Here is a 27,203-nt window from a genome sequence, read left to right as displayed (position 1 = left end):
TACCTACTCTTTTAATAAACAAAGTTGAATCTATTTTACCTCTTTCAAAATCATTTTCGAGCAAAAATGTGCTTAAGTGTTCATACCAAGATCTAGGTGCTTGTTTTAAACCATAAAGTGCCTTTTTCAATTTATAAATATGATTTGGAAATTTGTAATCCTCAAAACCAGGAGGTTGTTCAACGTACACATCTTCTTTGATAAAACCATTTAGGAAAGCACTCTTGACATCCATTTGATATAATTTAAATTTCATAATAGAGGCATAAGCAAGAAGTAAGCGTATAGCTTCTAACCTTGCAACAGGGGCGTATGTTTCATCATAGTCTATACCTTCTTCTTTTCGATATCCCTTTGCCACAAGCCTAGCTTTGTTCTTAGTAATATTTCTATCTTCATCCATCTTATTTCTGAAAACCCATCTTGTTCCAATCACTTGAAGTGATTCATTTCTTGGAATCAACTCCCATACTTTATTTCTTTCAAATTGATTGAGCTTCTCTTGCATTGCAATGCACCATTGATCATCTTGAAGAGCTTCTTGAACATTTTTTGGTTCAATCTGCGAAACAAAAGCAACATTCATACATAAATTATTCATATTTCTAGTGATTACCCCTTTTGAAATATCACCAATGATGTTGTCTAGAGATAGTCCTCTTGGTGACATCCAACATTTTTCAAGATCTTCAGATTGATAAGGTGGATTCTCATTTAAATACATCTCATCAAGGGCCTCCCGAATATATTCTTCATCACCTGTAATTTTCTTATTTGACTCAAGAGGGTTAACCTCAAGGTCTACAACTTCATTAAAGACAACATGCATGGATTCTTCAACATTCAAAGTTCTTCGATTTAATACTCTATATGCTTTACTAGTAAGAGAATATCCTAGAAATATTGCCTCATCAGCTTTAGAATCAAATTTTCCTAAATTTTCTTTTCCATTATCTAAAACAAAACACGTGCATCCAAAAATTTTAAGATGAGCAACATTTGGCTTTCTACCTTTAAATAACTCATAAGGAGTAATTTTTAAAATAGGCCTAATAAGCATTCTATTTAAAACATAACATGCAATACTCACAGCATCAGCCCAAAAATATTTAGGAACATTATATTCATGTAGCATTGTTCTAGCTAGTTCCTCTAAGGATCTATTTTTCCTCTCTACAACTCCATTCTGTTGAGGTGTCCTAGGTGCAGAGAAATTATGCAAAATTCCATTTTTATCACAAAATTTTTCAAAAAACTCATTTTGAAATTTCCCACCATGATCACTTCTTATAATCTTAATTTTCAAATCTTTTTCATTTTGAACTAATTTTGCAAATTTTTTAAATGTTTTAAAGGCTTCACTTTTTAAAGTAAGAAAGAAGGTCCAAGTAAACCTAGAGTAGTCATCCACAATAACAAGAGCATAACAATTTCCTCCATAACTCTTAATCCTAGAGGGTCAAAATAAATCCATATGCAAAAGCTCTAAAGGCTTTGAAGTAGATAAAATATTTTTGAATGAAAGGATGATCTTACATGTTTTCCTTTTTGACAAGCAGCACATATTTTATCTTTTTCAAATTTTATTTTTGGTAAACCAATTACTAAATCCTTAGAAATCAACTTATTCAACTGTTTCATGTGAATATGAGCAGCCCTTTTATGCCACAACAAAGGATTTTCTTCTTTTGCAACGAGACATGTTATATCACTAGATGATGCACAATCAAGATCAATTAAATAGATATTGTTGTGTCTCATACATTTCAAAGCAATTTCCTTAGAATCCTTTTGGTGGATAGTGCAGTAATCACTTTCAAAGATAACTTTGAGACCTTTGTCGCATAGTTGACTAATACTGAGAAGATTGTGCTTCAGTCCTTCTACAAGTAGCACATCCTTGATCTCCAAGGTATCCCCTCCACCAACATCTCCAATTCCAATTATTTTCCCTTTGTTGTTATCTCCATATGTAACAAATCCTTGATCCTTTCTTTTGAGATTCTTGATCTTCCTTTTATCACCCGTCATGTGTCTTGAGCATCCACTGTCAAGGTACCACATTGATTTTCTAGCTTTGGAAGTTAACTACAAAATAAGAAAAAATAATTTCTTTAGGTCCCCATTAACTTTATTGGGTCCTTGGGGTTAGAGAGATATAAGAATTATCTAGCAATAAGTATCCAAGTATACTTCCCATTTGGAACATCATAGTGTTTAATATTGAATTTATTTGATGTATGCTCTTGTTTCATGCAATAAAAACAAGTAGCTAAACAAGTATTTTGTATAGTGAGCAGTTCCTTTTTCTACCCACACTCTGCGAGTCCTTTTAACTTTATTTTTAGGAACATATTTGTTTCTACTTAGATTCTTTTTCTCAAAAACATGTTTTTCAAAAGATTTATTTTCTAAAGCATCTTTAAGTTGTTTTTCTAAAATCATTAACTCAAACATATAGCTTTTGCAAGATTCACATTCAACTACCTCAATTTCTCTATTTTCTAAACTTAAGATTTTATTTTTCAAAACATTTTCTTTTTCAAGAGATTTTTCAAGATTGTCTTGTAATTCTTTAAAATCCTTTTTTTAATTTTTTGTGAGCAATATCTAGTTTACTGGATTTAGCAAGCAATTCTTGAAAAGCATCATAAAGAGAATCATAATCATTTTCATTGTCAGAGGAGCTTACCTCACTGTCAGAGTGATCACTATTGGCCATTAAGCAAAAGTTTGCTTCTTCCTCATCAGATCCTTCAGAGTTGGATGAACTTGAGGCATTATCTTCCCACGCTATTATGCCTTTTTCTTATAATATTTCTTGCTTTTCTTTTCATCACTCCTTTTTGAATTTGGGCAGTTTGCTTTTACATGACCAGTTTCTCCACATCCATAACATTTAAAGTTTGAGGAGCTTCCTTGATTCTCCTTCTTATTACTCTTGAATTGATTTCTTCCTTTGGACTTCATGAACTTTTTGAACTTCTTTATCATGAGACTGAGATTCTCATCATCATCAAAATCTTCTTCCTCTTTTTGCTTCTTGCCTTTGACAACCTCAGTTTTGAATGCAATATTCTTCTTTCTTCCTTGATCTTCTTTATCATTCAGTCTTCTCAGCTCAAGCTCGTGCTCTCTCAGTTTTCCAAACAGAGCCGCCATGGTCATTGTTACAAGATTCTATGACTCTGTGATAGCCGTCAACTTTGGCTGCTAAGTCCTATTCAAAGATTTAAGAATTTTTATGTTAAGTTCATCAGTATCAAATGTTTTACCTAGCCCATTGAGATGGTTGACAATGTGTGTGAACCGCTTTTGCACATCGTAGATGGTTTCTCCCTGCTGCATTCGAAACATCTCATATTCTTGTATCAAGGAGTTCTTTCTAGCCCGTTTAACATCGTCAGTTCCTTCATGAGTCACTCGAAGGATTTTCCACATCTCGCGTACACTGGTGTAGACAGAAATTCTGTAGAACTCATCAAGAGTTAGAGCAGATGATATAATGTTTCTGGCTTTAACGTCATATTGAGCTCGCCTGTTTTCATCAGCAGTCCATTGACCAAAAGGCTTTGGTTCTTGCACTTCATTAACAACGTTAACATGCACAAATGGTCCATTCAAAACAACATCCCAAATACCCCTATCAACTGATTCTAAAAATATTTGCATTCTGACTTTCCAGAAAGGATAGTTTTCACCCGTGAAAAGTGGAGGTCTATTGATAGACGCACCTTCAACAAAAGTTTGATTTGACCCTACCATTTTCGAAGAATTTGAATAACTATCAAAGCAAGCTCTGATACCAATTGTTGGTATCGCGCAACGGAATGACTAAACAATGGTCAAAAATCAAGAGGGGGGTGAATTGGATTTTTAAAAATCTTGACAGTTTTTAAAATTTTTCTCAAAATTTAATTAATTAACTTAAAATAATAGTTACTTTAAATGCAAGTGCAGATAAATAAGGAGTTTAAGGGAAGAAGATGCACACTGATATTTATACTGGTTCAGATCAAAAGACCCTACGTCCAGTTGCTAATCTCTTAAACAAAGAGATTAACTCAATCACTATAATAATCAAATTACAACAGATTATATAAGAGTAAAGATTAGAAAACACCTCTCTTGAACAACCACAAGAGATGAACAGAACTCCCCCTGAATCTCATAGAGGATGACCAGCTTTCCTAGCAACAGCACAACACTCAATCTTCTAAGAACTCACGTAGAAAAAGTTATCACTCACTCACACTAGGTTTTTCAAAGCTTTCTTTAAGAATCTCACAGAGCAACACTTTGTAGTCACAGCCAAAGAACTCTAAATCTACTCTGAATCTTAAAAAGGTATGTTTGAAGTTGAACTGCAGTTCCTTAAATAGAGTTTTCGAAAATTAGGTTAAAAATTGAGCCGTTATGTTCCAACTGCCAAGGATAATCGATTATCACTAAGGATAATCGATTATTTCAGTAGGTTTTCGAAATTTAAGTTAAAAACTGAATCGTTATGTTCCAACTACCAAGGATAATCGATTATCACTAAGGATAATTGATTATTCCAGTAGGTTTTCTGAAGAGCAAATTTTGAACAGGATAATCGATTATTCCAGTAGGTTTTCGAAAAATACAAGTTCTGCACAGATAATCGATTATCAATAGTGATAATCGATTATCACTGTAGTTTTTCTAAAAATAAGAAACCTTCTAGAAAGACGAATGCCATGCTGCTGATTCTAAGTTTAATTAAACTATTCTACAATACACTGATTTTATTTTACAAGATAACATTTGCATAATTGAACACTTTGTCTTCATTAGTGCTTGATCATCATTCAAAATCACTCGACTTCCTTCTTTTTGCCAACATTTAAAACGATACAATTTTGTCCTTTCCAATTTGAGACCAAATTAGTAACTAAGTTTAATTATAACTTATATATACATGTTAAAATAATTGTTTTGAATTTATACATCAAATCACTACATCTAAATATTCAAATTATTTTATTTTTTACAAGTGTAAAAAATTACAAAGGTAAAAAATGTAAAAAATAAAATAATTTAAGTATTTAGGTGAAATGATTTGATGTATAGATTAAAAAAAGTGATTGTAATATGTATATATAAGTTGTAATTAAGCTTATTTACTAATTTGGTCTCAAATTGGAGAAGACAAAATTGGATCCTTTTAAAATTGAACCAAAAATTTAAATAGAGGACTAAATTGAAAACAACTATTACCACTGTCATGTGTCATGATTGTAAGCTGCCACGTGGCACGACGATAAACTAGCATGTGACAGTTTATAAAAATTAACGGAGATGACCAATTTAACGGAGATGGTGTTAACTCCAACTTAACGGAGATGACCAAATTCCACAGCTTGACACGTGTCTTGTACGGACACGGTGTTAATTCCAACTTAACGGAGATGACCAAATTGAATCCTTTTAGATAATTGGGAGTGCTAAATTGAACAAATAAAAAATATGAAGACCAAATTAAACTTAAAAAAAAATTGGAATACCAAATCAGTAATTATAGTTAAAATATATTTTAAAGTATTTTGGGGAGCAGTTGAGAAAGTACAAACGTAAACCGATAGAAACCAAACAAAACAGTATAAAGGGTGTTTGGTCCACTAGCTTCATGAATGTATGTAATTGGGCTGAAGTTTGGTGTTTTATTAAATTAAATAATCATACAAATCTAAAATATAAGAAAACAATGACCTCTGGAAAAGACCCAAATACCCTAACTTAAACGAGTGACACCTGTCCAATTTCTAGGTTTTTTGGTAACTTTCTCTTCTGGATATTACCTAAATACCCATTTCTAAGTTTTTGACACGTGTCATTTTCTTTGGTTTTTTCGTCCTTGAAGGTTTAATTGTTGGGCTTCAACACGCGACCCAAAAGTAAATCTTTTCAACTTCTCTCCAAAAGCTTCAGCACCATTCACACACTCATCTACCACTTTGCCCCACTGCTTTTCTCCGTTCTCTTTCCTCTACTCTTTCTTCTTCACACTCTCAACTTCTCTTTGAAGCTTCTTCTTCCTTTCCACTGCCAAGTTAAGTGTTTGATTCTCTAACTATTACCAACGTAATCCAACACAGATGTGTATGAAGGTATTTTTGTTGTTGTTTCGATTTCATTTTATAAACATTTTTTTTTGGTTTTCAAGGTGTTTTGAAACGTATTTTTGGCTATCAAAAGGTAATAACTTTCGATTTTTTTTGTTCTTCTTTTTTCATATGCATTGTTACTCGTGTTGTTGTTTGAAGGTGTTTTTTGTTGTTTTAGTTTCATTTTGGTAAGCGTTTTTTGGTTTTTCAGGTGTTGTAGACCTATTATTAGGTGAAGAAAATGTAATAACTTTCGAGTGTTTTTTAGTTTCTTCTTCATCTTGCATATGTATTGTTGCATGTATTGTTGTTTGAATGTATTTTTTGTGCGTTTCTATTTCGTTTTGATAAACCTTTTTTTTTGTTTTTTAGGTTCTCAACTTTTCTCCAGAAGCTTCAGCACCATTCACACACTCACCTACCACTCTGCCACACTTTTTTTCTTTGTTCTCTTTGCTCACACTCTCAGCTTCTCTTTAAAGCTTCTTCTTCCTTTTCACCGCCAAGCTAAGTGTTTGCTTCTCTAACTATTACCAACGTAACCCAACACATATGTGTATGAAGGTATTTTTGTTGTTGTTTCGATTTTATCTTATAAACCTTTTTTTGGTTTTCCAGGTGTTTCGAAACCTATTTTTGGCTAATCAAAAGGTAATAACTTTCGATCTTTTTTTTTGTGTTCTTCTTTTTTCATATGCATTGTTACCCGTGTTGTTGTTTGAAGGTGTTTTTTGTTGTTTCAGTTTCATTTTCATAAACCTTTTTTGGTTTTTCAGGAGTTTCGTAGACCTATTATTAGGTGAAGAAAAGGTAATAACTTTCAAGTGTTTTTTAGTTTCTTCTTCATCTTCCATATGTATTCATGTATGTGTTGTTGTTTGAATGTATTTTTTGTGTGTTTCTACTTCGTTTTCATAATTTTTTGTTTTGTTTTTCAGGTTCTTAACTTTTCTCCAAAAGCTTCAGCACCACTCACACACTCACCTACCACTCTGCTACACTTCTTTTCTTCGTTCTCTCTCCTCTACTCTTTCTTCCTCACACTCTCAGCTTCTCTTTGAAGCTTCTTCTTTTCCCCTGTTCTTTCAGGTTTTCTTCTTCTATTAAAAAGAAGATCGAAGATTTTTGAAGATCCAAAACGAAGTTCTCAAGCAAAAGGATGAAAAATCAATATGAAGAAGTTTTATTTTTATTATTTTTCCATTTTTGAGTTTGATTTTAATTATTTTTGTTTTGTGAGCCAACCCATCCTCCTAGTGGTGTTCCAATGGTGTTCCTCACATGTGGGTTTACGAGGTTAAACTAAGATCTGTTGTTGGATTTGTACGTTATTCATGGAAGTTTTTTTATATGAATTTTGTGTATATATAATTTGGTTGGTTTATGTGATGATGTTATTGTTCAATAAATATTATACTTACGATGCAGATGAGGTTCTAAAGCAAGTTCTGGAAACTGAATACTTTTGATTTTTTAAAAAGATGAATGACTTGCTTAGTTAAGTTTCTAACACTAGATGGTAAAGTTTCTTCAGTGAAACCTCTGTATGTTTCGGTCTCTTCAAATCAGTAGCATGGAAAACATAAATTATTATTGAAGACCATTTAATAGCATGGAAAACATAAATTACTATTTAAGACCATTTAATGCAACTAGATGGTAAAATTTCTTCAATGAAACCTCTGGATGTTTCGGTCTCTTCAAATCAGTAGCATGGGAAACATAAATTACTATTCAAGACTATTTAATAGCATGTGAAACTGAAATTATTATTCAATACCTTTTAATAGTATGGGAAACATAAATTACTATTTAAGACCATTTAATGCAACAACTTACTCTGTCAATCAATCCTACGTTCAATGAAAACATGCACAACTTCCTATGAAAATTTTAATTTATCACTGGATTGGAAATCTAAGTTTATCATTGTTCAAGAAACCCTACACAACTTCCAATGAAAAAATTTTAAATATATTTGCATAACGTCTAAATAATGAATACGAAATTTGAATAAACGTTTGTATAAATTTTTGTAATTATTATTTGTATTGCTCTAGATAATCATCATTGCACCACTAATCTAGATAATTGAACTGCTCCATTAATTTGAACTACTCGAAATAAACGTTTATTCAGATAAAAAAATTTGGTTTTTCAGGTTTGGACAGCTCTGGAAAAACCATTATTAGTATTATCACTATTACCTCTGGAAAAACCATTATTAGTATTTTCATTGTTAACTGATTTCATTAATTAAATTAATTAAATGAAAAAATAAGTATTGAATGAAATTAACATAATTTTTAAGAATGATAAGATTTGGTTGGAGATCTTTTCGTATTCCTATAGTCAATAAGTCCATTTTCGCTTCTCAAGATTTTCTTTCAACGAAATCATTATATTTCAACTTCCCAAACCAGTATCTATTTATATTTATACTCCATAAACTTCTTTGAACTGTTGCACATTTCCAACACGAAATCATCATTACATTTCTCGCATTCCTAAATCACCGTTTTTCAAAGATTGCAATTGATTGCCATTGTTGATATGACTGTTGCGCTTCTCCATAATTAATATTAAATACAAATTTATTATCATGTATATTAAATACAAATTTATTTGTAATTTTTAATTTTGAATATATGTACTTCATTATCATGTATACTGTTAGCATCAACTTTTCACTTGAATCTTAGGTGGTTTATTTGTTTGATCTATGTTTAATTTTCTTTTTATTTATTTTATTATTGTTAATTGTTAATGTATATTCTAATTTCCAAAATTAGAAAAAAAAATATTAATTTTTTTAACACAAAAACAAATGATTTTTTAATACATATCACTAATAAATTATACGTCAAATTTTCAATTTAACACAAAAATGTAAATATGCATGAATAATTAGTGATTGTAGTGTCAATTTTGCACTAATAAACTAGGAAACCAAATTCTCATATTGGAATGGAATTGAATGTTAGAACTTTACAGTATTGTGAACTATTGTTATAAAATTTGAATTATAACAATATAACATACGTGTGTTTCATTTCATCTTAATATAACATACATGTGTTTCTATTTAAAAATTTTAACATCAATTTCATGTTATATTTATTTTATACGGGACCAAATTACATAATACACCTACATTTTACTTTAACAACGACCGGTGCATATCCATTTCATTTTAATGTAATATATATGTGTTTCTATTTAAAAATTTTAACATCAATTTCATGTTATATTTATTTTATATGGGACCAAATTACATAATACACCTACATTTTACTTTAACAACGACCGATGCATATCCATTTCATTTTAATGTAATATATATGTGTTTCTATTTAAAAATTTTAACATCCATTTCATGTTGTACTTATTTTGTACGAGACCCTATTACACAATATGCCTACATTTTACTCTAATAACGACCCGTCCATACGCATTTTAATATAATATACATTGTGTTTTTATCTAAAAATTTTAACATCAATTTCATGTTGTATTTATTTTGTACGGGACCATATTACATAATATGCATACATCTTACTTAAATAATGACCCATACATATACATTTCATTTTAATATATATATATATATATATATATATATATATGTTTTATCTACGAGTGTTTTGATTTAAAAATTTTAAAATCAATTTCATGTGAACAATACTTTTGTACGGGACCAAAATTCAAAATATACCTACATTTCATTTATTTAATAATTCAAAAAAAGAAATATTCAAAAACATCAAATAATTAACTCAGAGTCGATGTTTACATTGATAACAATATGTTGTATGTTTTTAATTTTAACCTTGAATTCATATTAAATTTTTAATAAAATTACATTTCACAATATATTTGCACTTCATTCATATTTACATTACATGCTACTTTTTATAACAATAAAATATAGTAATATAAATAAATAATTCATTCAAAAATAACAAAAACAATATTAATTTTCTTAATGTAAATTATTAATAAAATGACCCAGACATATTGAAAAGACACCTGAATCTATGATTACTATATCTTGCCAACAAAATTACAATCTTCAGATTTATTCTTAAATGTAATTATTTTAATATCTAAAACATATTTACATGTTCATATAAATTATGCTAATAATAACAATAATTTAATTTAATTTTTCATTAATATAATGTATATAACATTTAAACAAAATGCTTACAACAATAATAACACAAAAACAAAAAGAAACCCGTGTGTACGCACGGATCTCTTACTAGTTATACATAAAAGTTGAATGGGTGTGGTTAAGTTGATTTAATTTTAATTTTAATTAAAACTCAAATTAATATTTTAAGGTTCAAGTTAGATCATTTGTTAACATAAATTTTTGAACATTTTAAAAAAAATAGTTGTAATATTTTTTATTTTAAAATGTTGAATTTTTTATAATAATTTTTTAAATACATAAAAATATGTTGAAATCTTTTCAAGAAGTGAAATAAAATCAAACTAAAAATAATTTTCAGAAATATATTAGGTATGTTTATCAATGGTTAATTAATCTTAAATATATAATGTTATATTTAAATATAATGATTATTTGTTTAGATTCTTCAATTTCAATTCATAACTTATCTTCACCAGTGAAGTAATAGTTTTTTTTAAATTCACTTTAATTAATTTTCATTTAATCTTTCAAATCTCTCAACTTTTAACACTCCTGTACATCACTCTGCTTGGTAGGTATGGATTGGACAATGAGAAAAGACTTCTTTCACTAAAAAACAAACAACCAATACATATTAATGTTTTTCACAATAATATATTATCAACGTGGATTGCCTTTTATGTATTATATACATACACGCTTTTTTCACCATAATTAAAAGTTTGATATTTTAAGTTTTCATGATTTTCAATTATTGAAATCATGCTAATAAATTAAGGATTCGGGTTTATATATTTGAATATGAAGCAGGAAAGCTCAGAGAAAAATGGAGGCATCTTCTTTGCACATAGCAATGTTTCCATGGTTTGCCATGGGACATTTAACACCTTATCTCCACCTCTCCAACAAATTAGCAAAAAGAGGACACAAAATCTCCTTCTTCATCCCTAGAAGAACCCAATCCAAGTTAGAACAATTCAACCTCTTCCCACATCTCATCACCTTTTACCCTATCAATGTTCCTCATGTTGAAGGTCTTCCTCATGGTGCAGAAACTACTTCCGATGTGTCTTTCTCCTTAGCTCCACTTATCATGACAGCTATGGACCGCACTGAGAAGGATATAGAGCTTCTCCTCAATCAACTAAAACCGCAAATTGTTTTCTTTGACTTCACACATTGGCTACCAAACTTGACTCGTCCCATGGGGATCAAATCTTTTCAATACTCGATTGTTGGTCCAGCAACAGTTTCTTACGTTAGATCCCCACCAAGAATGAGTCAAAACATGACTGAAAGAGATCTCATGCAACCCCCTTTTGGGTACCCTGTGTCATCCATCAAGCTTCATGCCCATGAAGCCAAGTTCCTTGCTTCTATAGGGAATTGGGAGTTTGGTAGCGGTGTTCTCTTCTATGACCGCCTCAACACTGGTTTAATCTTATCAGATGCAATTGGGTTCAAAGGTTGTAGAGAAATTGAGGGCCCTTATGTTGACTACCTTGCAAAGCAGTTTGGGAAGTCTGTTCTCCTTTCAGGACCTATCATACCTGAGCCACCCAACACTGTTTTAGAGGAAAAATGGAGTGCGTGGCTTGGAAGGTTCGAGGATGGTTCTGTGGTTTTTTGTGCACTTGGGAGCGAATGGAAATTACCACATGATCAGTTCCTTGAATTAGTATTGGGTCTTGAACTTACAGGACTTCCATTTTTGGCTGTTGTAAAAGTTCCTATTGGGTTTGAGACAATTGAAGCTGCATTGCCAGAAGGGTTTAAAGAAAGGGTTGAAGGGAGAGGGATTGTTGACAGTGGATGGATACAACAACAATTGATTTTGCAACACCCATCAGTGGGTTGTTTCATAACACACTGTGGTGCTGGTTCATTAACTGAGGCATTAGTAAATAAGTGTCAAATGGTGTTACTACCACAACTTGGTGGTGACCATGTCATTAATGCAAGGATGATGGGTAGAAACTTGAAGGTTGGGGTTGAAGTGGAGAAAGGTGAAGAAGATGGTTTATTCACAAAGGAGAGTGTGAGCATAGCTGTGAAGATTGTGATGGATGAAGAGAATGATGTTGGCAAAGAAGTTAGAGCAAATCATGCAAAATTGAGGAATTTCTGGGTAAGTCGTGATTTAGAGTCAACTTGTGTAGATGACTTTTGTCGGAAGCTTCATGATCTACTCAAATAATTTTTACTCAAACTGTTGGTAAGATGCGCTAGTTCCAGTTGCTGAAAACTTTCGATAATCTTTTAGATACATTGACTTTTACAAGAGAGAACTCCAGATAAAATCATTAGTAGGGTTAAAACCGCAGAAACACCAAAAATAATTCTAGTTAAAAATAAATATGTTTGTAGTATATATATATATATATATATATATATATATATATATATATATAAAATCATATTGTTGATTAAATATAATGGTTTGGTCTACTAAATGCAAGTCACAATAACACGAAAAATATTTAAAATAAAAAAAAAGTTAAAATCTGGATCTTGAATGCATGTCACTAATGTGTAGCTAGGAGGAATCAAGTAGGTGAACACACATGGGATTATAGGGAAAAAAGTGTGGCTATGAGGTAAGCAGAGGAGAGGTATGAAAGGGAATGGATTGGCTGCAGATAAATTTTACAATACTAATGATTATCATCACACTTGAACTTTCACATGTTTCATCTGTCACCAATAATATTTAAATATTTAGTATATTAATATATATTTTACATGATAAAGAATGTTTCTAATTATGATTATTTTGTATATGTTAGATATGTGATTAAGGGAGTGTTCATGATAAAGAAACAAATGATTCAGATCAATATTGATAATTGAAGAATGTTATTAGACTTTTATTATGTTTGACTTTTTAACTATAAAAACAAAGATATTATAATATTTCACTAGTTGGAACATTTAAACTTTATTGTTTATCTTGAACTTATAGACAATATTCCCTATTCTTTTTATGAATTTCAATCAAGTTATAAATAAATATCAAAATTTTAGAATTTTTACTTTCTATTATTTTTCATATGTTTTAGGAATTATGTGCATTAAAAAAATACAACAAATAAAATTAAGAGGGTTTGAAACACCAAATAAAAACATCAATAAATAATAAATTACATTGTAGGGGTAAAAACATAAAAGAACTTTTCAAAATTGACACACAATATGAGGGGTTTAAAACCTCTGGAAAGTAGCAGAGATTTTTAAAACTTCTGTAAAGTACTAGGATTTTTAAAATCGTCGAGAAATAATAGGTGTTCTAGAATCGCCAACAAATAATAGGGGTTCTAGAACCGTTGATAAATAATAAGGGGTTACAAAACCACATGTAAAATACTAGGAGTTTTAAAATTGTAGGTAAGTATGACTTTCAGAGGTTAGTAAATTTCGCTGATAATCTATTAAATTTTTCCTAGAAAAGAGCAAATCTCAAATAACACATTTAGCGGACGTTAAAACTGTCAAAAAAAAATGTAAAAGATAAATCTTGTTAAAAATTATTTCTCTTATTTATAAATGTATTTTATATACTTATATGTTAATTGATGTTTTCTTTATCAATTGTATAATGCTTTAAATTAATAAATTTGACTAAATTGAGTGTTACATTTACTACGAGAATAAAATGCCTCTAAAGAAAGTCCAAAGAAAGTACATCTATCCTTCCTCAATTACTTATAAGATTGTGTTTATTTTATGGGTAAAAATTCTTTTCAATTATCGGATGTTCAAAGAAAAAAAAAAGTTATATGGACTTAATGACAATTTTTTCAATTTTTAAAGTATTATATATTGTTTGTTTTGTTTTGATTAATATATTGTTTACACATTTTGTTCAGGAACTCCTTTTTCATCTTTATTGATATAATTGAACTTTTTACTTTGAAAATTTGTGTCCCATATATTTTTATTTTTCTTTACCTTGTCATCAATTTTATTAACAATACTCATATATTTTTATAAATTAAAAAAAATATTTTACTACATATTATTATATAATCAGATTTTTGATTAATTATAATGATTTGGTCAACTAAATGCAAGTCAGAATAACACGACAAATTTGTAACTGTTTTGTGTAGCTGGGAGGAATCAAGTAGGTGAACACGCATTGGGATTATAATAATACATGCTCCAATTTAATACTTTCGACCTAATTTGATGAAACATATAAATAAAGTAAGGATCACAACTCAGGGCAACTTTCTTCCAGCTAATAAATGATAAATCAAACGTTTCTATATTTATAAGCGGAAAAAACTATTTTCACAACCCACTTTTCATATTACAACCATTTATCATCTTTAAATAATAATAATAAAATATAAAATTAAGTTCTTTATAAAATATTAAATTATTAAATAAAAAATTAATAAAAAGAATTGTAGAATGATGGTATAAATTTTTAATGGGCTAGAATCATTACTTTAATACACACGTGGATTGATTGGATTTTATGCTGTATACTTTCTCTTTTATCATTTTATAATTTAACAAACCCAACGTTTTGTCTTTTTTCGAACCGAAATGAAAAGTTTTAAAAATAAAAATTAAAACTACAGTATTTTAATCTGTAAAAACAAACTTTTTCTCAAGTTTGTCAAATTATTTTTTTGTCAAACAATTTTGTTATAAAATACAGATAAAAGGATATTTCTAAAATACTTGTAGAAAACGTAGTATATGTAGCTAACCACCATTATTTCTCATAAGGTTCTAACTAGTGTTAATATAAAAGTTTCATATTTTAAGTTTACATGTTTATCAATTATTGAAACGTGCTAATAAATTAATGACTCAGGAAGCTGGCTTTATAAATTTGAATATGCAGCCGGGAAGCTTCAAATTGCAGACAGAAAAAAATGGATGCATCTTCATTGCACATAGGAATGTTTCCATGGTTTGCCATGGGACATTTAACACCTTATCTCCACCTCTCCAACAAATTAGCAAAAAGAGGACATAAAATCTCCTTCTTCATCCCTAGAAGAACCCAATCCAAGTTAGAGCAATTCAACCTCTTCCCACATCTCATCACCTTTTACCCTATCAATGTTCCTCATGTTGAAGGCCTTCCTCATGGTGCAGAAACCACTTCCGATGTGTCTTTCTCCTTAGCTCCACTTATCATGACAGCTATGGATCACACAGAGAGGGATATAGAGCTTCTCCTCAATCAGCTAAAACCGCAAATTGTTTTCTTTGATTTCACACATTGGCTACCAAACTTGACTCGTCCCATGGGGATCAAATCTTTTCAATACTGGATTATTGGCCCAGCAACAGTATCTTATGTAAGATCCCCATCAAGGATGCGCCAAAACATGACTGCAAGAGATCTTATGCAACCCCTCCTGGGTATCCAGTGTCATCTATCAAGCTTCATGCACATGAAGCCAATTTCCTTGCTTCTAAAAGGAATTGGGAGTTTGGTAGTGGTGTTCTCTTCTATGACCGTCTCAACACTGGTTTAATGTTATCAGATGCAATTGGGTTCAAAGGTTGTAGAGAAATTGAGGGCCCTTATGTTGAATACCTTGCAGAGCAGTATGGGAAGTCTGTTCTCCTTTCAGGTCCTATCATACCTGAGTCACCCAACACTGTTTTAGAGGAAAAATGGAGTGCATGGCTTGGAAGGTTCAAAGATGATTCTGTGATTTTCTGTGCACTTGGAAGTGAATGGAAACTACCACATGATCAATTCAAAGAATTGTTGTTGGGTCTTGAACTTATAGGACTTCCATTTTTGGTAGTTTTAAAAGTTCCTATTGGATTTGAGACAATTGAAGCTGCATTGCCAGAAGGGTTTAAGGAAAGGGTTGAAGGGAGAGGGATTGTTCATAATGGATGGATACAACAACAGTTGATTTTGCAACACCCATCAGTGGGTTGTTTCATAACACACTGTGGTTCAGGTTCGTTGACTGAGGCATTAGTAAATAAGTGTCAAATGGTGTTACTGCCACAACTTGATGGTGACCATATCATTAACGCTAGGATGATGGGTAGCAACTTGAGAGTTGGGGTTGAAGTGGAGAAAGGTGAAGAAGATGGTTTGTTTACTAAGGAAAGTGTGTGCAAAGCAGTGAAGATTGCGATGGATGAGAAGAATGAGATTGGTAGAGAAGTTAGAACAAATCATGCAAAGTTAAAGAATTTCTTAGTAAGTCAAGATTTAGAGTCAATTTGTGTTGATGGCTTTTGTCAAAAACTTCAAGACTTACTCAAATGATTTTCAAGTTTTAAAAGATTGTTCCATAATGTTAGTACGAGGAAGGATTAATGCTTGAGAGATTTCTTTAATTCCTGTTCAAGAGATATCTCCGTAAAAAATTTGTCTTACCTTATAAATTACCATCGATGTTGAACTACTCTTCAATTTCTTAATTATTACTTTATTCTTTGTGTTACATCAGGTTTAAGATTTTTAACAACTTTGTATTTTCTTAATTATTACTTTATTCTTTGTGTTACATAGGTTTAAGATTTTAACAACTTTGTATTTTGATAATTTATTTTTGTTAATATAATAGACTTTATAAATAATTTTATATATCTATATTGTTAATTACATTTTTTAAGTTAAAATGACGTTTAATGTAAAAATGTTAGATTATTTTAATCTAATATTGACTCATGTGGTTTATTGAATAATTTTTTATGTAAAAGTTTTTAGTGTGACATTTATTAGAACATATGTGCCGTAGGTCTACATGTTAAATTTTTAAAAATTAAATGTCAACAAGAAATAATTATATTACTTAAAAAAAAAAAAGAAATCAAAGTGGTAAAGTGCCTAAAATAAATAAATGAAGAATATAAATTGAAAAACATTATAAGAGAAATGTTCTTCCATTATACCATCTTTTGTTTTAGGCAACACTGAAATTATCAATACATAAAAAAATATTTTCTAAACATATAAAAGATAAAAACTGTATAAGTGTAATTTAAAAAATATCAATGACCAATACATTTTTACAAATATGACTTAAAAATTATAAAAAAACACTTTTTACAAATATGATTTAAAAATTATCAAAGACTTTATGAAACGTTACCTATTTATATATTCTTTATAAACGTTGTCTTTAAAATATGTGTCCAAATGAAAAAAAAAAAAAATGTAGCCTTATATTTACTCGGTATCACTTGTTCAACAAACACCTGAAGGCTATATCACTCATGCTTTATTTTCCCCTATTTTCAAGGGCATCACGAGGTTCATCATCTCTTCCACTGGACTACACAACACCCGGTGCACACTTCACGAATTGAAAGATTGTAAGGCGTTCAGTGAAAGATTGGATCCTATTGTGCTGGATCGGATACATGAGTGAGTGGATCGAATACAAGCAGCTTGGATCGGATAGTGAGTGAGTGGATCGAATCCAGGGAGTTTGGATCGGATACGTGAGTGGATCAAATCCAGACAGCTTGGATTGGATCAGATACGTTTGGCTGTGGATTGGATACGAGTGTGGTGTGGATCGGATACCTTTTATGGGATCGGATACGGCTTGTTTTGTGTCCTTTTCATATCCGATCTTCCCCCCTTCCGCCATGGCTGCTTCGTTTGATGTGTTTAAAAAAATTAACAAATTAATTTACAACACTAATTTAACTAAGGGCTAAATGGTAATTTGATTATTACTTCTAATAAAACATATTTTTTAATCTATCACATCAATAAAATCTTTCCCAAACTTTCACAAAGTTTACTTCTAAATTTACTCACCATCACGTCTAAATCTCTTAAAAAAAATAACACAAATTTCACTCTTAAATCAACTCAAACTCATCCACTCACTTTCTCTCATCCACTCACTTTTCTCTCGATCACTCTCCTCCGAGTGAACACAACATAAATTATTGTAAGTGTTTACTTACTATTCTTACTTCAATTGATGGTTTTCTCGGGAAGATAACTTTATATGCGTGTTGGATGCGAAAGCATGTTTGTCCAAACTTCATTGGTAAAACATAGGTCCTACCACCTTTGATTTCTTTTGGTCATTTACACTTTAGTCATTATTTCTATCAATTTTAATACACTCTTGTCTACAACTATTCACATGACAAGTCTGTCATGAACAAATTTTCAATTTTCAATTCTCGCTGTGATAAAGTTAATAGGTTGACCAGATATGAAAGTAGACTTTTTTAAAATTACCGTTTTATTTATTTTTTTAAGTGTTACATTAAAAAGATTGAGAATATTTTTTTGTGTGTTATAAAAATTTATATATAGGGATTATTCTTTGGTTGTTTTTTGACAACCATTGTGATTTTGTTATTTATTTTTAGGTTAAAATATTTTTTTTCCTAATTCTCTTCAAGTTTTGTTAAATAAGTTCTAATTTTGATTTTGTATTCAAATAAGTTTTAATTTTTGTCAATTTTGTTCAATTTGGTCATCTTTTGCTAACACGGTTTAAATTATTAATGGTCATGAACAGTGACTGCCACGTGTCACTTTGTGGTTTTTTAAATTTTTTTGAATATTTTTGAATTTCTTTGAATTTTTATTAAATTTTTTTAAATGTTCACGTGTCAACCCAACAACGTGCCAAGTGTCAAAGTTAATGTTTTATATTCAATTTGATTCCTATATTTATTATTTTTGTTCAATTTAGTCCTAATTCTTGTTAACATGAATCAAATTGGTCTCTCTCCAAATTGAAACCAAATATAATTTTTATATTAAAATTCACATTTTTATTAAATATTTTTATATTATATATTAAAATTCACATCATTATAACTTTGATATAAAAATTAAATTTGGTCACAGAACAAAATTGGTTAATTTTAAACAAAATTGGGACTAAATTGAATATAGAATATTGACTTTGACATGTACTACGCTACTAAGTTGACATATAAACATCTACTTAAAAACTAAGAAAACAAACTACTGGGGATATTACCATAACACCCCTATCTAATTATCTGACACGTGTCCAATAAATATGTTTTTTCGTCATTTTGATACCCTATTGGAATGGTTTAAGTAGCTGAAAACGTTATTACTGTTTTATCCCTGTTTTCTGCTCCGTAGTGAATTTGTGTTTGGATATTTGGTAATTTCGCCAACTTTTAAATGCTTCTGAAACTGATTTGACCACCTTTCATTTCGACGCAGAGGCTTGGTTTGAAATTCACGTTTCTGCTTCTCATTTTGACCCATTTTGATCCATTTTGAAATTCATTCACGTCTCTGCCTTCTATTTTAAAATTGAAATCCCTTCAAAATCTGTAACTGAAGAGCGGGAATACTGTAGATGAATGAGTCAATTTCGATTGCGGATTTTTATTATTCATTCTTGGAGCCAATTTCTGAAATAGTTTTAATATTGTGCTTCAGATCTCTTTTATGCCAAATCGTGGAAGGAAGAAAATTTATTTGCTTGCTCTTCATCTGTTGAGATAAGATATTTTTATTGGTTTCTGCTAGGTTCTTCTTCATCTACTTTTCTGTTGATGGAATAATAACTCAACTTTGTTTTTGAGTTCTCATTCTCGATCTTCATTAAATAGTTTTCTACTTCTTCTCTGAACTTTCCTTCTTCATCTTGATCTAAGGGTTTTTTCTGCTTCTTAAACAGTTCATGTCGGATTGAACGGTAGGTATAGTTTAGCTTGAGTTTTCCTTCTTCATAAAAGGTTATTCTTCTATTTTTTTAACCGAAATCCGTTTTTGTTTCGTCTCTGCTGGTGTCCTTCATCAAAGGGTATTTTTTTGCAGCATCATTGATGGCAACGTGGTTAATGGATCAGACAGAAACTTCTTTTACAATGATTCAGGGAAAGTTTGTGCCTTTAAGCATATTGGTTCTTCAAGTAATGACCTTTATATTAAGAAGGTAAGCTCTTTAAACAAAAAAAACAAATATATGTAAATATCAGTTTGAGTAAAGTTGAAACTGGGACGTGGTGGCTACCATGGAAGTTGCATCAGCAAGTTTCCAATTTTGTCTTCTGGGTTCCAAAGTTTTCATTTTTCGTTATTTTCACTATCATTTCGCTTTTGTCGAACTTGTCGTTTGCTTTGATGAACGTTTCACAACTTTTTTTATTTGTTTTTGCAGTATTTTCGCCTTTCCCACTCACTTCGTCTTCACCCCAGTGACGTTTCTTTTGGATTATTCGTGGTTATGGTTGACGAGTTGGGTAAGTTTTGTGGTTGTCGCAACCGGGATCGCGACGGGAGGTGAACTAAAAAAGAAAATGAGTTTAAAAAAAGATTGGGAGTCGCCACCACAGTTATTTTTAGAAAACTATGGAAAACCATAAAAATAAGACAAGTCTGCGAAAAATCAGATTTTTGGATCCGGGAGTCGGTTACGCGTAGGGAAGATGTTAGCACCCTACATCGCCCGCCCAAAGGCGGTACCTTTAATTAAAAGTGCAAAGTTGATGTGGTTTTCGAAATATTAATTTTCCCCAAAAATAATGAGACAAATAATACTAAAAGAAACTAAAATATTTTTTTGATTTTTGGGCCCGACAAGGATTGACCTTGGTCCTACGTATTCTCATTAAAGATGAGAAATCAGGGTTACGTAGTTCTTTAAAAAAAGTATTTGTTTGAAAAAAAATTGATATTTTTATATTTTTTGAAATTTGAAAAACATCTCCTTCTTCTTTCTTCTACAACGCGCGCGAGACAGGGGCAACACTCATCCCCTTCATGGCCTCGAGGACTCGCCTGCCGGAGACCGCCGTCAGCGGTTCCAGCCGCCGCTGACGTCCACGCCAGCGCCCCCTTCGCCCTCATCCTCTTCCGCACGAAAGAGAGGCACGCGAGGACTCTGCGGCTCGTCACCGCCATGACAGCCACCGCAGTTGTTTCGCGTCGCACCACCTCGCTGCCACCGTCGAGGGGATCGCCGGCGCCGCTGGTGCGAACAAGGGGTGCGTCCTCTAATCTACGAGGCCGAACAGAGGCCCACGGCGATAATGTTGGTGAGCGAAACTAGAGTCGCTGTCGTTAAAGCTCCGACTCGCCGGCGGCAGCGCCGCTGGCGATCTTCTCTCTTCTTTGTTCTGATTGGATATGGCTGATTGGAGAAAATGAGACTGGAATGGGGGTCAGGTATTGGATTGCAGGGGTGGGGGTTGTAACAGAAACAATGAGTGGTTTACGAATGTATGTGACTCTGGTTATTCGCTCGTATGTTTTATTTGCAGGTTGAAATGGTGGTGATATGAATTTGAGGTGGTGATTCTATGAGTGCGGCGGGAAGGTGGTAATAACGGGAAGGATTGGTGTTTGTGTGTATTTGGCTGCCTTTGGGGAATGGAGACGGCAGGGATAAACGGAGGTAATTTGTGGCTATGGGGTTCGGTTGGGAAGTGTTTGTGGAAGGTTAGAAGATAAAGCTGGTCATGTTATGTATGTACAGGCGGAGGAGAGGAGAATAGAATGGTGAAGGAGGATGGAGTGCATTACGTGACATTGATGTTAGTCGTTGTAGTTGGACTTTTTGTTTTTATTTAGATGGCATAAACACAGTGTAAATGGAAACCCCAACTTCACAACACAGGCGTATGAATCAACAAGCAAAAGAGCACAACAGAACATCATATTCGGTCATTTAACCATGCACAACAAGTCACATACATTTTCAGATCATTTCCATGGCAGCGATACTTACCTCTTGATGCTCCTTCACTCGTGCAGCCCTGTGGCTTTGTCTTGTTCTTCCAAACCTCTGCGATCTCCCCCAACTCTCTTTTTTTCGTTGCCCCACTCTCCCTTTCTTCTGCAGAAACCGGTTCCCTTCCTCCTTTTGAAAATGTTTTTTTCCGCCCTATATGAACTGTATTTTTGAAATCGTATCCCCTCCCCCTGCGAGTGAGCTGCCCCTTATGCCAGAGTCCCCCTTTTTTCAAATGGTTTAACCGTTGTTCTTACCATGCCAGTTTCCTCTTTTGCTCATATTCTGTGCTGGTTTTTAGAAAAGGGCCAAAAGTGAGATGCAGGTTGGCTTCTGCCATTCCACCGGCGCTGCCACGCAGTGATACACTTCCCCACCATTTCCTTTCTCATGCCAAGTCTCAAAAGTGTAGAGAAGGCGCACCATTGACTTTCATTTTACTTTTTCTCATTTTTATTATTTTCACTTTTTTTTATATTTTTCAAAAAGAATAAAACAAAATAAAATAAGAAAAGTAAAAAAAATATTAAAATTTAAATTAAAAGTTTAAAGATAAAATAAAATAAAATAAAAAGGATAAAATTAAATACAATTAAATAAAATAAAATAAAGCAAGATAAAATTAAATAAAAATTAAAAATGGGATGAAAGTAAAAGTAGGAATATATCTATATACAAATCAAACTTTTTCCTATTTTTCCCTTCTCCTAATTATTTTAAAGGAAATTTTTTTATTTCTTACCCAGACGAAATTGGATGTTGACAGTGATTTTTGAAGAGAAGATGGAAGGTTTTTGAAGATCAAGATGAAGTTCTCATGCAAAAAGACAAAAAAAGGTTTAACTTTTATTATTTCTCCATTTTTTTAGTTTTATTTTAATATTTTTGTTCTCTGAACCAATCTGTTCCGATGTTTACTGGGTCATGTGACAAATGATAATGTGTTTCAGGCCCTTTTAATTTTGTGGCAGCAAAGACAAAGGAGTTCTTCCCTACTACATCTCAATCCATACAGCTGGTCAAAGGTATATGCTTTATAAACAATATGGAATTTTGACTGGAAATAATGATGATTTATTGTGTTATAGTTATGTTTTCAGTGTTTGTAATTCATCAATCACTCAGTAGTTATGTTTTCTCCTTATCAATTTGTATGTCTTTTTTTATTATAGGTTTCAATATTATATATTTGGTGTCATCCGAGTGTGCGGTGGATGAGGCAATAAGACTTGTGGCATGGATTAGAGTTGTAAGCTCAATACATATTTTGTTTTCTTGGATCATGTAAGTGATTTTAGTTTTTTAGGATGTGAAACATTCCATTGAAAATATGATGTGGAACGATGATTGTTGTCATATTATTTGGTTCCACTATGTGAAAAGGAGGTTGGAAATGCTTGTATGTGTGGTCACTAAAATGAATATATATAGATTCAAATAAACAAGGTCTAAATTAATATTCTAACTAAATTTATTTGTGGCGATACAAAATTCTAAGTTTTGCTTAACTGTCTTGGCAGGTGGAATCAAATTCATGATCATGGTACAAGTCATTTATGTGTAATAGATCTTGAGAGAAATGTCATTTCCATGACTACTATTGTAAATGCATATTTTGGTTCAAAGATCCTTTCACCAAGTACTGAAATAGTACTGAATAATGAGATGGATGATTTTTCCATGCCTAGAAATGTTTCTAAGGATGTTCCACCGCTAGCTCCTGCCAATTTCATTGTGTCAGGAAAGCGGCCACTATCATCCATGACACCAACTATTGCCCTTAAGGTATCAAATCCTTGACTCTTAAATTTGGCTATCTTTTTCCACATTATCATCTATGTGGTTTTGAAATGTTTCATTATTATTAGTTAAGGTACTCATTGTTCTCTTGCAATGATTTCTTACTATCTCCATGTAGAATGGGAAGCTAAAAGTTGTAGTAGGTGCAAGTGGAGGTGCTTTCATTATTGGTGGAACTTCAGAGGTTCTTTTAAATCACTTCGGAGAAGAACTATATCCTTTTTCTTCTGTAATGGCTTCAAGGGTCTATCATCAGGTATTTTAAACTTTTAAATTCTTTTCCCTGACTCTAATTGATAAGTTGTGGTTTGCACAAACTGATATAAACTACTTCTCTATAAAACAACAGTAGAATAAATGTTGATATAGAAAGTTGAAAAAATATGATTATTGTTGATACTATTGCTATGGACCATTTCATGATTGTAGAATAAATGTTGATATAGAAAGTTGAATTCGCAAGAATCATTTAGAAAACCATGACCGTTTTTGTTCTATTTTTGGTCCAGTTGATGGTTTAATGGAACAATTTTATTTTATGAATCAAAGAAAGTATGGCGGTTTATTTTGAAGAATTGAAAAGTTTTACTCTGCGAAGCATGTGTTTATTTATTCATGTACTGTTTTAAATCAACATCTATATTAGGGTGGTAAATTGTGTAAATTATCTCTGTTGGAATATCAACTGATATATAAGAAACATAGGTGTAACATATGCTTTCCTTTTCCAATTATTAGAATTTGTTATTTTTCTGTCACAGCCACTAACACTATGAAATGCTGAAAATGACTTTTCCTGCAGATGAGTGGAGGAGATCTTGGAGTATCGGCTTTCCCTAATGGTGACAGTATTTTTACATGGATTGGTACAATTAAAGGTGGAAAAAGAAACTTTGTATGAGGGTTTATCTTATAAACTCTCTTTATGTTTTCCCCCCTGGACTACCCTTTTAAGCCCCACAAGTGAAGTTTGAGACAATGTGTTTTCATCCAAACGTTAACCAGCTTGGCAATATTTGTTCGGACATCCTTCATGTATTCATTATTTGTGTTTAATTGGGTTTTGCTCTACCATTAATATGAATTGCCAAGTATATTTATAGATGAAATCTTGATTTTCATTGCATCAATTTGCACCAAGTATTCCATCCATCACACATTATGTTTGGGCTAATAATTGTCCTACTTGTGTGTTTCTACAGGACAAGTGGTCTTCAGCTTATGATTAGAGCATTATTCTTCTGTCTATTCAAAGTTTATTGGAAGGTTTGATCTTGATATTGATATCTTTTGAGCTTTGCATTCAACTTTTCATGCTTGTCTCAGCAATTTACTTTCTAATGACAGAGCCTAACTTGAAGAGTCCTCTGAACCACTATGCTGCAACACTATGGAATGATAAGAAAGGTTTGGAAAACTATTTTTAAGCTACCAACGTTGTATCTGTTATAAACTTGTAATGATTTACCCAACCAACTTTTATTGTTTTGATCCCCAGTTTTTTTCATTTGATTTGCTCTTTGATTGCTGTATTTCTAGACAAACATTGTTGGATTTTTCTTAACTTAAGTTCTGGAGATTTTGTATATTTTAATTGGAACTGTGAATGAAATATACCTGGCAGATTACCGGAGAATGGTTTTCACAAACAGTATTTTTTCAGAGAACCTCTTGAAAGTTGATTGATACAATTCCAAAGCAAGATCAGTTAGTTTCTACGTCATGGTTGCAAATGTTTGTCTCAAGAAACAGTTTACTCTTTATGAATGTTACTTTTTTTTCATTTGCTTTCATATTGTAACCTAAAAGTACGAGAGTTCTAAGTGGTTTGAAATACTTTTAATAACATTTTATATAAAAGCAATAAAAGTTGGAATTATAAAAAAGTTATATCATCCAATTGACTTCTTTGTAATATTTTTTTTTCCTCGGATGTACAATTCTTACGACTTAATATAGATATTACACGTAATATCTACTTTATGATTAAACATTTTTACGTAATCTTGATTAAACATTATTATTGATTATATTAATTATTGATTATAACTTATAATTGATTTATACGATTTATTTCTAAATTTTTGTTATTAATTAATCAATTAATTCTATTAATTATTTTTAATTTTTTAATTATTAGTGATTTTTTCCTTTATTGTATATGTTTCGAAATCTTTTAAATTTGTATATTTTATATTAACAATTACACAATTAATTTCTAAAAAAGATTTATCAATTAATTTATTTTATTAATTATTTTTAATTTGCTTATTTTATTAATTATAAAACTAATAAAACCAAATCATAACATATAATAACGACAGTGTAACAGGATTTTATTATTTATACTAATACTAAATTTAGTAATTAATTGTGCTCATATGTAAAACATAGATTGATTTATAAAATCAAATTGATTTATACAATCAATCATGATTATTTTTTAAATCTTTTCATTAACGGACTAATTAATTCTATTAATTGTTTTTAATTTTTAATTATGAGTGAATTTTTTTTATTCCATACGTTTTGAAATCTTTTAAATTTATACATTTATAATTAATAATTGCATGATTAATTTCTAAAAAGTTATTATCCATTAGTTTATTTTATTAATAATTTCAAATTTCTTTAATCATCAACGAAGTTATAATCGGTAATTAATAATACTATTATAATTACTATTGTTTTTGTTATTATTATTTGAATCAATAAATATATTTTATTTTAAATTATTTCTTTAATTATTACTCAAATATCTTAATCAATATTTATTAAATATATTTATTACATTTCACTATTTTCATTTACAATGTTAGTTTTAATATTACTTTATTTTTATAAATACGGTATAATTATATATTTTATATTAATAATTACACAATTAACTTCTAAAGATTTTTTACCAATTAATTTATTTTATTAATTATTTTTAATTTGCTTATTTTATTAATTATAAAACTAATAAAACAAAATCACAACATATAACAACAGCAATTAATGTAACAAGATTTTATTTTTTATACTAATACTAAATTTATAATTAATTGTGCTCATATGTAAAACATCGGATTGATTTATACAATCAATCATGATTATTTTTTAAATCTTTTCATTAGCTGATTAATTAATTCTATTAATTGTTTTTAATTTTTAATTATCAGTGAATTATTTTTATTCTATACGTTTTGAAATCTTTTAAATTTGTACATTTATAATTAATAATTGCATGATTAATTTCTAAAATATTTTATCAATTAGTTTATTTTATTAATAATTTTAAATTTCTTTAATTATAAACGAAGTTTTAATCGGTAATTAATAATACTATTATAATTACTATTGTTTTTTTATTATTATTTTAATCAATAAATATATTTTATTTTAAATTATTTCTTTAATTATTACTCAAAAAATCTTAATCAA

General features: G+C 30.7%; 2 protein-coding genes and 1 pseudogene across 2 annotated transcripts; all 3 read left to right on the top strand.

The window, feature by feature from the left end:
• Positions 1-11,087: 11,087 nt before the first annotated feature.
• On the top strand, positions 11,088-12,496 carry LOC114186179 (UDP-glycosyltransferase 79B30-like). Its single transcript, XM_028074211.1, has one exon. The coding sequence runs from the start codon at positions 11,114-11,116 to the stop codon at positions 12,482-12,484; it is 1,371 nt and encodes a 456-aa protein (XP_027930012.1). The 5' UTR covers positions 11,088-11,113; the 3' UTR covers positions 12,485-12,496.
• LOC114186180 (UDP-glycosyltransferase 79B30-like) lies at positions 12,497-16,696 on the top strand. The gene is given in 2 exon segments (XM_028074212.1): positions 12,497-15,660; positions 15,663-16,696. Coding segments are annotated over 2 exon segments (1,368 nt in total). The 5' UTR covers positions 12,497-15,176; the 3' UTR covers positions 16,547-16,696.
• Positions 16,697-23,567: 6,871 nt separating this feature from the next.
• LOC114184703 lies at positions 23,568-25,463 on the top strand (annotated as a pseudogene).
• The last annotated feature ends 1,740 nt before the right edge of the window (positions 25,464-27,203 follow it).

This window comes from Vigna unguiculata, chromosome 5 (genome assembly GCF_004118075.2).
Source record: "Vigna unguiculata cultivar IT97K-499-35 chromosome 5, ASM411807v1, whole genome shotgun sequence".
NCBI lineage: Eukaryota > Viridiplantae > Streptophyta > Magnoliopsida > Fabales > Fabaceae > Vigna > Vigna unguiculata.
This window is presented reverse-complemented; position numbering and strand designations above follow the sequence as displayed.

What these genes read in the sequence shown, in the direction of transcription:
- LOC114186179 (XM_028074211.1), top strand. Translation starts at nt 11,114, where the DNA reads ATGGAGGCATCTTCTTTGCACATAGCAATGTTTCCATGGTTTGCCATG.